This window comes from Peromyscus californicus, unplaced genomic scaffold (assembly GCF_007827085.1).
Source record: "Peromyscus californicus insignis strain IS unplaced genomic scaffold, ASM782708v3 Scaffold_4__1_contigs__length_199733344, whole genome shotgun sequence".
Taxonomy (NCBI): Eukaryota; Metazoa; Chordata; class Mammalia; order Rodentia; family Cricetidae; genus Peromyscus; species Peromyscus californicus.
The window spans coordinates 93,128,308-93,141,066 of NW_026294562.1; the positions used below are offsets into that span (position 1 = coordinate 93,128,308).

At 39.0% G+C, this 12,759-nt stretch overlaps 1 protein-coding gene across 4 annotated transcripts in view; it reads left to right on the top strand.

The window, feature by feature from the left end:
* Positions 1-12,759, top strand: part of Sbf2 (SET binding factor 2) — a 359,732-nt gene that overhangs the window by 66,103 nt on the left and 280,870 nt on the right. For all 4 annotated transcript variants that reach the window (XM_052713085.1, XM_052713088.1, XM_052713089.1 and 1 more), the window contains exon 2: positions 12,035-12,117. In XM_052713085.1, coding sequence (XP_052569045.1) covers positions 12,035-12,117 — 83 coding nt within the window. The remainder of the gene's footprint in view (positions 1-12,034; positions 12,118-12,759) is intronic.

A 12,759-nucleotide genomic window follows, 5' to 3' on the forward strand; every position in this document is an offset into this window, starting at 1 on the left:
AGACTTAGTGGTTAAGAGAACTGGCTGCTCTTCAGAGTCCCCAGGTTCAATTCCCAGCACCCACATGGTGACTCACAACCATCTGTGACTTCAGTTCTAGGGCTGTCTTCTGGCCTCTGCTGGCACCTGGCATGCATGTGGTACACAACCACATCTGTAGGCAAAACACCCATACACAGAACATTTATGCTGTCTTTGTTCATATTTGTTCATGTAAATCACTTAACTGATTTCAGTTAAGGACTTACATACATTTTATGTTTATGCTTTATTAGAGCTTATTAGTTAGAATTTTTGGATGCTCTTGGATGTTTTTTTGCTCTTTCTTTTTTAAAGATGAATTCCCCTTACATTTTCCAGCCTAAATTTGGTAGGCTCAAGTGATGTTTGTGCCTCAGCCTTCTGAGTAGCTGGGCTACTCACTTTGCTTGCTTGCTTGCTTGCTTTATTTATTTATTTATTTATTTTATTGTTTATGTATGTATGTCACTATAAGGTTTTCTTCTCAGATATTCAGACTTAGTTCTAGAATCATCTATTTCTCCAAGTCTTAGCTTCTTTCATTGAAGAGAAATTATGTTTAGAAATTATGATCTGGCTATTGGGTATATATTTAATATTTTTCTTTTGTTTTCTTTTTTTTTGAGACAGGATTTTATGTAGCTAGGAGTAGTAGGTCACACTCACTGCATTGTTGAGGGATCACCTCTAACTACTGATCCTCTTGGTGTTCTCTTCCAGATGCTGGTATTACAGGTTAATGCTACCATTCCTGGTTTATTTGGTGCTAGGAATTGAAGTAAAGTGTGTGTTTGTGTGACACAAGCATTCTACCAGGTCCTAACAGAGTCCTTTTTCCTTCCATAACCTGATGAGCTGGCCTTCCACTGTCAGCATTTCTCTTGAACCTCTGGTCTTCAGAACTCCCACAAAAGTGGCCACTTAAACTTTGCCTGACATCCATGTACTTTTCTGAAGTTTCAAATTCTTTCATATCGACCCCCCTCCCACTTCCTACAGGCACACACAAACTAGTTCTAAAGATCTAAAAACCACCTGGTCACTGTAAGCAAGTGTTGCAACTCTGGGGGAAGGTATCCTGACTGCTGGGGGAATCGGGCAATACCTAGAGCTGCTAGGACAGCTCTGGCAGCTGGAGCTGCAGTGGGGACCGCTCAGCTCAGGAGGGAAAGGTATCCTGACTGCTCAGGGGAGTCAGGTGATACCTGCAGTTGGGGTGTGGTGGGGGATAGTCTCCCTGCAGGATATAGCTATCCTGCTCCTCTCCTGGAGAGCTGCTACAGCTGAGCTTTGCTCAGCCCCTACTTAAGAGCGCTTCCCAGCAGAGCTCTCCTTCTTCTCCTGCCCAAGATGTTGCTTCTGTTGCTTCATTCTGCTAAAGGAGAAACCCCTGCACAAATGTAGCAGTCTCCTTCGTCTACAGAGAAACGTTGTTACTTTTACTGCTCCACCGTGCTCTGTTCCCTAAGGGACATCTTAGCAAAATTCTTCTGTTCAGCTTCGCCTTGCTCATTCCTATAAGGGATGTCTCAGCAAGGTTCTTCTGTTCAGCTCAGCCTTGCTTAGCCCTCCTAAGAGAATGTCTCAGCAAGGTTTTTTCTGCTCAGTTCATTAAGGGACATCTTAGCAAGGTTCTTCTCTGCACCATCAAATGAAGATCTTCACATCCAAGACTCTTTTGAGAAAGATTTATTTGGGAAGGAGGAGTCCAGGAGAGTGGCTGCCTCCATAACTGAACAGGCAGGGTGGTTTATATAGGATTTCTTAGGGGCAGAGTTTCTCCAGGGAGAAGATTTTCTGTCCAGGGATTGGTTAGTTTTGTTGGTTAGAGGTAGAGATGGCCCTGATTTCGGAGCCTAACTTGTTTCTTTTCACTGGCCTTTCTTAGCTTTTTGGCTCTAATTCTAAGGCCAGGGCATATCTCTTCCACTGGCTCTGATTCCAGGGACAAAGTGTGTTTCTTTGGCACTAGAGTCAGGGCATGTTTCTTTGGTTCTGTTTTCAGGGTAAAGTGTTTCTTTCACTGGTTCAGGTCCTAGATCCAAGCTGTGTTTCTTTCACTGGTTCTGGTCTCCAGGGTCAGGGTGGGTTTCTTTAGCTAGCCCTTTTCCCCTACAGTCATGTTTATCACGGCAGTAGCTCCACTTGTTGATAACAGTTTTCTGTTGATTGTGTCAGGCAGTTTTTGTGTGTTACGGATTGTGTTATATAGCAACTGTATTAGTCAGGGTTCTTTAGAGAAACAGAACTGTTAGAATGAATACACACACACACACACACACACACACACACACACACACACACACGTTATTAGAGTGGCTTACAGGTTATGGTCTGACTATTCTAACAATAGTTGTCTCCCAGTGGAAAATCCAAGAATCCAGTAGTTATTCAGTCCATGAGGTTGGATGTCTCAACTTGTCTTCAGTATGCACCAGAAACCAGAAGAAGTAGGCGCTAATGCCAGTGAAGGAATGGACTTCCCAGTGAGAGTGAGAACAGCAGGAAGAGAGAACAAGCTTTCTTCTTCCATATCCTTCATATAAGTTGCTACCAGAAATTGTGGCCCAGATTGGATCGTCCCACCTCAAATGACCTGGATTTAAGGTGCATCTTTCTACCTCAAATGATTCAATCAAGAATAACCCCTCACAGGTGTACTCAGCTGCTTGAGTTTTTGGTTAATTACAGATGTAGTCAAGTTGACAACCAAGAATAGCCATCACAGCAGTTTTAAGAAAGAAAGGGCTTATTTTTGCTCAAAGTTTGAGGGTGCATTCCATCATGGCAATGAAGTCATAGCCAGAGGAGCTTGAGGTGTCTGGTCATATTGCATCCATAGTTAGAAAGCTGAGAGTGGGGGCCTGGAGAGATGGCTCAGAGGTCAAGAGTGCTGACTGTTCTTTCAGAGGTCCTGAGTTCAATTCCCAGCAACCACATGGTGGCTCACAACTATCTGTAATGAGGTCTGGTGCTCTCTTCTGGCCTGCAGTCATACATGCTGTATACATAATAAATAAATAAATCTTAAAAGTATATAAAAAAAAGAAAGCTGAGAGTGATGAATGGGTGCAATCCACAGTTAAGGTGAGTCTTCTCACTTTGGTTAACCTTACAAGTATGTTCAGGGGCTCATCTCCGAAGTGATTGTAGGATCCTATCAGTGTGCTCAAAATTAGGGTGTATACTACACCTGCAGATAGTCTTTAGTTATATATAAAATAAATCCTATGTTATTCAAGGTAAAGATCTACCCCATTCCCACTCCTGGGGATGGCTTCCTCCCTCCATCTAGACTCAGAAGAAAGAAGCTCTGGAAGGAAATAGGACTCTTGAGCCATCTCTTTAGAGCCCACTGCTCCCTTTCAGCACATCTACAGGTTACTGTTTCTTTTACTTATGAATTAAACATTTTGTTGTGAAAAGTTTGGGTGTACTCTTTAACTCTTTGGTTAGGTCACTATCTCAGTTACTTTTTTATTGCTGTGACAAAACACCATGACCAAGGCAATTTATAAAAGAAAGCATTTAATTGGGGGCTCATGTTTCTAGAGAGTTATAGTCCATGACCATTATGATGAGGAGCGTGGCTGCAGGAAGGCAGGCATGGCACTGGAACAGTAGCTGAGAGCTTACATCTAATCCACAAGCAGGAGGCAAAGAGATAGACAATGGGGTGGGGGGAACTAACTGGGAATAACTGAAATTTTGAAACCTCAAAGCCCACCCCTAGCGACACAGCTTCACCAACAAAGCCATACCCTCCTAATCTTTCCCAAATAGTTCTACCAACTGGGTACCAAGCATTCCAATATATGAGCTTATGGAGGTCATTCTCATTCAAACTACCACAGTCACCAAAAACCTGGAACTCTGACTGATTATGTACACCCTGATAAAAAAAATACTCTTAGTAGTTTTATTGAAATAAATTAAAAAGTAAAATAAAGAGTGAGGGGAGTGGGAGGAGGGATGAGAGGGGGATCTGTGGTTGGTATGTAAAATGAATAAAATTTTTTTTAATTAAAAAAAGTAAAATAAAAAGGCAGGTGTAGTTGGTTTTTTCACTCTTTGGGGGCCTACCACCCAGCTCCCAAATAAATACATGGAGGCTTATTCTTATTTATGAATGCCCAGCTGTAGCTTGGCTTGTTTCTAGCTAGCTTTTCTTAACTTAAATTATCCCATTTTCCTTTTGCCTCCGGACTTTTACCTTTATTCTGTACACCTTTCTTTATTTCTTACTCCATGTCTGGCTGTGTGGCTGGTCTCTGTCATCCTCCTCTCCTTTTCCTCCCTTCTTTTCTTGTTCCTTCCTCTCTTCTTGTTCTTCTATTTATTCTCTCTGCCTGGCAGCCCGGCCTGTCCCTCTCCTGCCTAGCTATTGGACATTCAGCTCTTTATTAAACCAATCAGGTGTTTTAGACAGGCAAAGTGACACAGCTTTACAGAGTTAAACAAATGCAACATAAAAGAATGCAACACATCTTTGCATCATTAAACAAATATTCCGTAGTATAAATAACATTCCACAACAGGCAGTCTAAAAGGATGGCTTATTAGGTAAATGTGCTTGCCACCAACCCTGATGACCTGAAGAGAGTCTCAATGAGGGATTGTCTGTGTCAGATTGGCCTGTATGCTTGTCTCTAGGGAGTTATCTTGAGAAGGGAAAACCTACCCATTGTGGGTGGTACCATTCTCTAGGCAGCAAATCCTGAACTGAATAAGGAGTGAAAAAAGAGATCTGAGCATGAGCATGTATACATTCATTGCTCTCTGTTTCTGATGGTGGATGCAATATGACCTACTCCCTGAAGCTGACTTCCCTGCCATAATGGACTTGTAACCTGGAACTGTGAGCTAAAACAAATCCTTTCTTCCTGAAATAGTTTTTGTCAGGATATTTTATTGCAGTAACACAAATGGAGCCAAGACATCTACCATAATTTCTGGATCCATAGCTGCAAAAACTTCTGGATCTCTAAGAATTTTACTGAGCCCAGGCATTCTTGCCGTTATAGGCATGCCCCTCCCATTCCAGGCATTCCTCCAAGAAAATTACCAGGCTTCCCCCTCAGGAAAGCCTCCTGGAAAAGAGCCATACTGAACTCCTGATTACCATCTGGCTGCTTCCTTCCTTTGAGCTTTTTAATGCTCTTAAGTTCTTTTATGTCCTTTTTATTCTTTCTTTGATCTCTTACTTTATGTTTTCATTCATACTATTTTCATGCTCAGCAGTGTTTTGGGCATGCAGTTGAAATTATTTCAGCTTTGTACTGGCACCTTGCCTTTAACCTAGTTCATAAGCAAAGACAAGAGCATGAGTTGCTTCCTTCAGTGGCCAGGAATGTATGGCTGAGTTGAGTCAGGATTTATTTCAGTTGGCTCCATTGCAGTATCAGATGGTAGTATTTGGAATTTGATTAAGATACTAGCTCTCTTGATATTAGAATAGCCAGGTGAACATCTAGCTTAGTAGCATCTGAACAATATGTCATCACCAATTGGTGACTTTCTGTTACTATCATTTAGGGTTTCAGTGGCATTTCTTCTCCTTTTTAAAATATTTGCTAGATCCGCCATCTTGGTTATCTCTACATTTTTTTTTTTTAAAGATTTATTAATTCACTATGTATACAGTATTCTGCCTGCATATATCCCTGGAGGCCAGAAGAGGGCATCAGATCTCATTACAGATGGTTGTGAGCCACCATGTGGTTGCTGGGAATTGAACTCAGGACCATCTGGAAGAGCAGCCAGGGCTCTTAACCCCTGAGCCATCTCTCCAGCCCCTTATCTCTACATTTTTTATCTACCATTTTTTTAGGACTATCAATATGTTTTGTTTAATTATGGCCTGATTGTCAGTTTCTAAATCACATTCCTCACTTTGTCATTTCTTCTTTTCAGTATCTTTTTTCCTCAATATTTTCTTAGTTCACTTTATGAAGAACAGGGCATTATTTTACCTTCCATGCTCTGCTCTCACTTCCTCAAGAAATGCAGCTCCTTGGTGTGCGTAACACACTTAAATTCTGCTTACACATTTACATGAAGACTGTGTATTAGTTGGGGTTCTTTAGAGGACCAAAATTGATTGAATATATATTTAAAAGAGTATTTATTAGATTGGCTTATACTGTACACAGAGTATTCTAACAATCACTGTCTCACACCAGAGAGTCTGAGAATCCAGTAGTTAATCTATGAGGCTAGGTATCTCAGCAGTCCTAATCTGGTGATGAAGGTCTGAAGGATTTCTGGAGAGATGCTGTCTTCCCATGTTGGGACCCTGCAGAAATGGTTCTAATATAATCAGAGGAATCAGCAGTGGCAGGGAACAGGGTAGCTGAACACTCCAGTGAGAGTAAAGGCTTAGCAAACAAGAAACAAAAATCTTGGAGCTGGAGATACCTCATTGGTCAAGAGTACCTGCTGTTCTTCTAGAATTTGGATCCCATACCCATGTCTTGTGGTTCACAACTGCCTGTAACTCCAACTCCAGGGGATCTGATACTCTCTTCTAGACTCCACAAGAACCTGCACATACATGGTATGCACACACCCCCACATACACACACACACACAAAATTGTAAAAGAAAAAAGAGATAGCAGAAATCTTTCCTTCTTTCATGCTCATTTATCTGGGCTGCTACCCAGACGGTGCTGCCTACAGTTAGGGTTAGTTCCCACATCAGTTCAGGCTATCAAAACTATCTGACAGACATGCCCACATGGAGGCTTTCTGATTCTAGGTTGTGTCAAGTTGACAATTAAAACTAACCATTGCAGGCTGGTAAGAGCTCATTGAGTGAGAGTTCATGATTGGAGGCAGTGGATGTGGGTCCTGTTCAGGTTGCCAAATTTCAGGTCCTGGTTCAGCATGATTACCGAGAAGGGGCCACTGCCAACATGAATAATAGATAAGAACCTCTGCCACAGGCTCTTTCCTCTAATTTTTTATACATGTGAATACATATCTGTCTATCAATACATTATCTTTATTGTAATAGCTTTATAGTAAGTCTTGTAGTTAGATAGTCCTGATTTAGTTTTTAAAAATATTTTTGGCTATTTAAACATATTGCAATTTCATAAAAGTGTTAGATTCAACTTTTTAATTTCTTTTAAAAATCCTAATTTATTTCATTTTAATTAATCAATTTATTTATCTTGTGGTGCCAGTGATTGAATCCAGGTCCTTGTATATTCTAGACAAGCATTCAACCACTGAACTGTGTCTCCTGCCTCCTACTGAAAATTTGATTAGGAATTCATTGAATCATTGTTTTAGATAGGACAAATTGTTGCCTTTATTGCATCCAGTCTTCCAGTTCATTTGCATACTATCTTTACTTAGACTTGATTATTTACCTATTTATATATTTATTTATTTATTTGGTGTCTATGGTATATGCATGTGTGCACATGTTTATGGGGTGCATTTGCCCGTGTATGCACAGAAGCTAGAGGTTGACATTGGGTTTTCTGGCTCCGTCCTTTTGCCTCCTCAGGGACAGAGTATGTCACTGAGCCTGGAGCTTGCTATTTCCTTCTTTCCTTTGTATATCACACAAAGCCCTGAATATAGTGTTTGCTGAATAAGTGAATTATTCTATTCTGTTTTCCAGATTTGTCTTCTTTCCATTGAACCCGTTGTTGCTTTTTTTAAACCACACAACTTGCTAGCTTAATTTTTAAAAAAAAGATATATTTATTTTATTTTATATGTATGAATGTTTGCCTTTCCTGCATATGTGGCCTGGTACTTGTGGAGACCAGAAGGCATTAAATCCTAGAACTGGAGTTAACAGGTGGTTATGAGCTGCCATGTGGGTACTGGGACTGAACCTAGGTCTTCTATAAGAGGAGCAAGTGCTCCTTAAGCATCAAGTCATTGCTCCACCTCCAGAGCTGATAGTTTTTACTGCAATCCAGTTATGATAATTGCTATGATCTGTGACATTTCATTGTTTTGTGTGTGTGGTGCATATATGTGTGTTTGTGTGTATACATGTGTGCACACATACATGTGGAGGCCAGAAGTTGACACCCCAAATCTTTCTCAGTTATCCTTCACCATATATTTTTTTTTGTTTTGAGACAGGTCTCTCACTCAACCTGAATGTTACCAATTAAGGTTAGCCAGCAAGCACCAGGGATGCCCCGTCTTTACCTTCCCAGTGCTAGGATTTACAGGCATGCACTACCACACTTTGATTTCTACATAGGTGCTGGACATTTGAACTTCATTTGTCCTTTTTTGTATTGGCTCAAAAATATGTCCTTTTGCCTTGGGTCTTCCCTGATATATCTTCGTCTATATACAACAACTCTTCAGATATTTGAACAAAGTTACCGTGTATTACTAACCTTTCTTTTTAAGATTTTTTTAAAAAATAGATGATCATTTTATGTAATTGTTTCCAGAGTGAAAGTTTGAGGGAGTTTGATCTAAGAAGGTGCCTCTTACTGTGTGGTTTAGTTTGTACTCCAGTGACAAAAATACAGACCCGTACTAGGTTAAGTAATGGAGAAGTATTTTAAGTATAGCTTAGCTGTTTGCTGAAAGATGCCATGGTGCTTTCAGAATTTAGTGAAGCTAGAGCCTGGAGAGCTATGCAGTTTTTGTCTGATGACATTTGTTTTCTTTCTACATGTCTGTGCTGTTCCCTTGACAAATCTCTGCCTATATAGAATGCTTCTCATTCTATTATATGCTTGTACTTTTCCATGTAAACTCCTGTGGTTGCCTGAGGTCTGTTTTTTCTTTTTCTTTAGTGCTGGAGAGTGAAGCCAGGGACTTACATATACATATTAAGCAAGTGCTCTTCTTCTGAGTTATATCACCAGCTCATACATGAATTTATTGAGCAAATCTTTTTTGGTGGTGGCGTTATTTAAACAAAACAAAAATGAAACAGGCTTGTTGTGGCTGGCTGGCCTGGAATTTGCAATGTAGACCAGGCTGGTTTGAGTTCAGAAAAATCTGTCTGCCTCTGCCTCCAACAACAAGGATTAAAGGTGTATTCCATCACACCTAGCCCAAATCTTTTTGTAATTAATTTTTTGAGAATTTTTTATATGGGGACTGTGTTTATGTCATTTCCACTCCTTTCTTTCCCACCAGTTCTTCCTGTCTCCCCACTCCCTTTAATGAGGAAATTTTATTACATCTTTTTAGCTTTACATTTTCTTTAATGTGTTTTTTGTTGTTCCAAATTTTCTAGAAGAGGAACTGATTGTCTAGTATAACTTTTATATCCAGGTAATGCTAGTTGTAAATTTCTTGACAGTTTATAGGTACCCTTACATATCTAATAGTACTATTAATGTATACAACAGATATCTTACTAAGTACCTAATATATGCCAGAAGCTATGGGTAGCATCTGAGCAAAGACACTTAAATTATTTCTATCATTCTAGCAAAGTGAGACAGACAAAAAACAGTAACCATAGTAACATGTTAGTGATTACTCAGGCTAAGAGATGAATGGTATAAACTTGTGTTCCTGAACACAACTACTGCCCTTCATAGATGTAGGTAGATGGACATAATTAGTATACTGTAGATAACCACTGATCTGTTTAGGCAACTATATCACAGAGGAAGATAATGTAGTGAATTATATGTTAGAATAGCATTTTCAAAGTTTAAGGTTTTGTAACCAAGCAGAATACATATGCATTCTGAGCATATAGAAGGCCCTCAGTTATTTTTATCAACTGTTAAAATCAATGAATACCAAGTATATTTTTTATGGAGCAGAATATTAATTTCTAACCTAGTTAATCCCTACTCATTGTTCAGTTCATCTTCCTCATAGCCACATCTCCACACCTTAGTATTTGGTAGCCATAGAGAGTGTTTGGCACCTTTAAGGTCATCTGTTAAAGCTAGAATTGCTACTTTGCCAAGGGTTGAGGGCTATTCAGTGTATCTTGTGATACTTGGTAATCTTTGTGGCTGGCCTGCATATCCCCACAGCTCTACCAGGACCCAAATGAAAGAGGTTTACCAAACGTAAGAGAAGGAAAACAGTCTGACTGAGGCTGTATTATGTCACTTTTTCTAAGTTTGTTTTGGGTAGTTTGTCTAGTATACATTCATAATCTTTTCATAGAAGACCATCTCAAACACTCTGTTGTCTTCTTGAGTTCCTCTTCTCTGATTCCTTTAAAGGATATGCAGACTCCTTTGATCATCATAGTTCTTGAATTTTTGGATAGGATGGGAGAATAGGAGCTGGAAAGGAAAGCACAAAGGCCTAGATAAATGGCAGCTTCCTCCCCATTCCATTCTATCTGGGTGCAGTATTTGTCTGCTAAGCACTACTTCACTCCTGGAGTGGTTAGTCTTTTCTTGAGGAATTTTTCCCGTTCTCTTTCTTGTCATCCTGACTCATTTAATGGTAGCCCAAGTAGGAGGTACTTCTGCATTTACTTTAGTTGAGATGACCTACTTCTTTTGTGGATATAAAATAGAAATCTGTCAAACAGCCTTAAAAAATGTCATCTCAAATTTTCTAACACAGTCAGCGCTACCATGTAGTGGTTATCGCAACTGAAATATAAACTTGGGAAGCCAGTTTAAACTTTGAGAATAACCCACAAAATCAAACAGAAATAAAGAAAATATTTGTTTACCTTTTATAGGTACTTCATTAAATTCCTCAAAATCTGTCAGTAACAGCAATTTTCATATTTGCTATTTGAAAAACAAATCTTTATTGCTCTTTTATTTATTGAGGTAGGGTAAGTTTCCTTGTGTAGCTCTGGTTGGCCTTGAACTTGTAATCCTCCTGCCTCGGCTTCAGAAATGCTGTGATTACAGGTGGTTACTGCTACACCTGGCTTCTTTGTACCTTTTGTTTAGAATAAAAAATCATTTTCCCATTTTGATTTATACTTCCTAACCAAATTTCTGTCTTCAAATAATAACAAGTCTTACTAGTCATAAATCACATTTTAATGTGCATTTATAAATGTGTCAGCATTTCAAACTAAGCCATCATGTTATTGAAACACTATATATTATGAAATCAGTAAGTAATACGTTCCTTCTGGAGAGGTTTCAAAAGTCGTACTCTACCAAGGAGGAACTTTTCTCTTTCAAATTGGACATAATTAAAACAAACTAGTATTAATTAACCACCTAATTAATTAGCTTTGCAATGCTGGGTATTGAACCAGAACTATAGCAAAAAGTAGGGTTTAGGGATAGGGCTCAGTGACATAGTACTTGACTAGCATGTGGGAAGCAACTAGGACTTGGGGGAGAGGATGTAAAAATCAACTTAGATTATGTATTTTATATTTCCAGTTGTCTTGCAGATTATATCCCTAAAGTTCAATTTTAAGTTGATCCATTCTTTGATATCACAGGCTAGTTTTATAACAACTGATGTATAGTGTAGATCTGTGGTTTTCAGTCCTGGGATTTGTCAGTATCTGGAAACATTCCATTCTTGGTTGTAATAACTTCCTTGGGAAGATGGTAAGTGGTGTGTTTCAGTGAGTTGCCACTGAGGATGCTGATAAAAATATCACAATGCTCAAGTACCAATCCACTCACCTAACACATTTAAGAATTACCCAGCCCAAGATGTCAGTAGTATTGATACTGAGAACTTTCCTAAATGATGGTAAGGTCTTAAAAATGAACACATAAAAGTACTTACAACCTTTACTTGAAATTTGGTGCTAACAGTACCATTTCATTTGTCAGTTAAAATTACTTTCTTTATTGGCACATGGATGGCTGTCACTACCATGATATGGTAAATGCCTAGATTTCAGGGTCTTTCAACTTTGCTTAACTTTTCATGTGTCAGTGAATCTCTGACTGTCCATGCTAGGGTAGGGATTGTCTGCTATTTCAGAAAACTTAAGAAATGTTTATTCTATCAATTTATTCAAATCTTCTTTTGGAAATAAATAGTATAATGAATATTCATTTTGGTTTTTATAGTGTCTTATAAGTGATTCATTTTGATTTTATCAACAGGACCAGAAGGTCTGGGGAAAATAATTCAGAGATTCCCACAGCAGGACTGGGATGACACGCCTTTCCCGCAGGGAATTGAATTGGTAAGTTGGTGGCATTTATCCTGATGTCCTCTTTTTAAAAAAATTGCTACATTTTAGCCTGTACTATAGTACTTTTCCTATTTAATAAATTTATTGTATACTATTGTTAGAAATAATTGATTATATGAATTATGGAATGTCTGTTATGCTATTCTTTTTCCCTATTTAGAGTTCTTGCAAGCATTACAGATTAATGATCTTTATGCATCCAGAAGCAGAAGAATTCCTCTGATTCTTTAAAACAAAAAGTTGGGTTACAGAGATTCATGAGCCACCATCTGGGGTGCTGGGATCAAACCTAGGTCTTTTGCAAGAGCAGGTAGTGCTCTGAGTATCTCTCCAGACCCTGAAGTGTTTCTTTTCTGATTAGCATGGTTCAGAAATATCCATTAGGAACAAAACTTTGAAAATTTTAAGTTTTCTTATCCTAGCTGATGACTCTCAACTTCACTGAGTGCTTAGTTTTGCTTCCTGTTATCCAGCCCAATGTAAAGTATTATGGTTTTGTAGATGGATAGAAAAGGTGAATCTTAGATTTTGGCTTTTAAAATGAGGACAGAATGTGAGGATCTAAGGAAAGTGACTTTTTGGAGAGCTTCTTGCATTCCTTTCTCTTCTCTCCCACATGCCTCCACAAGCCAA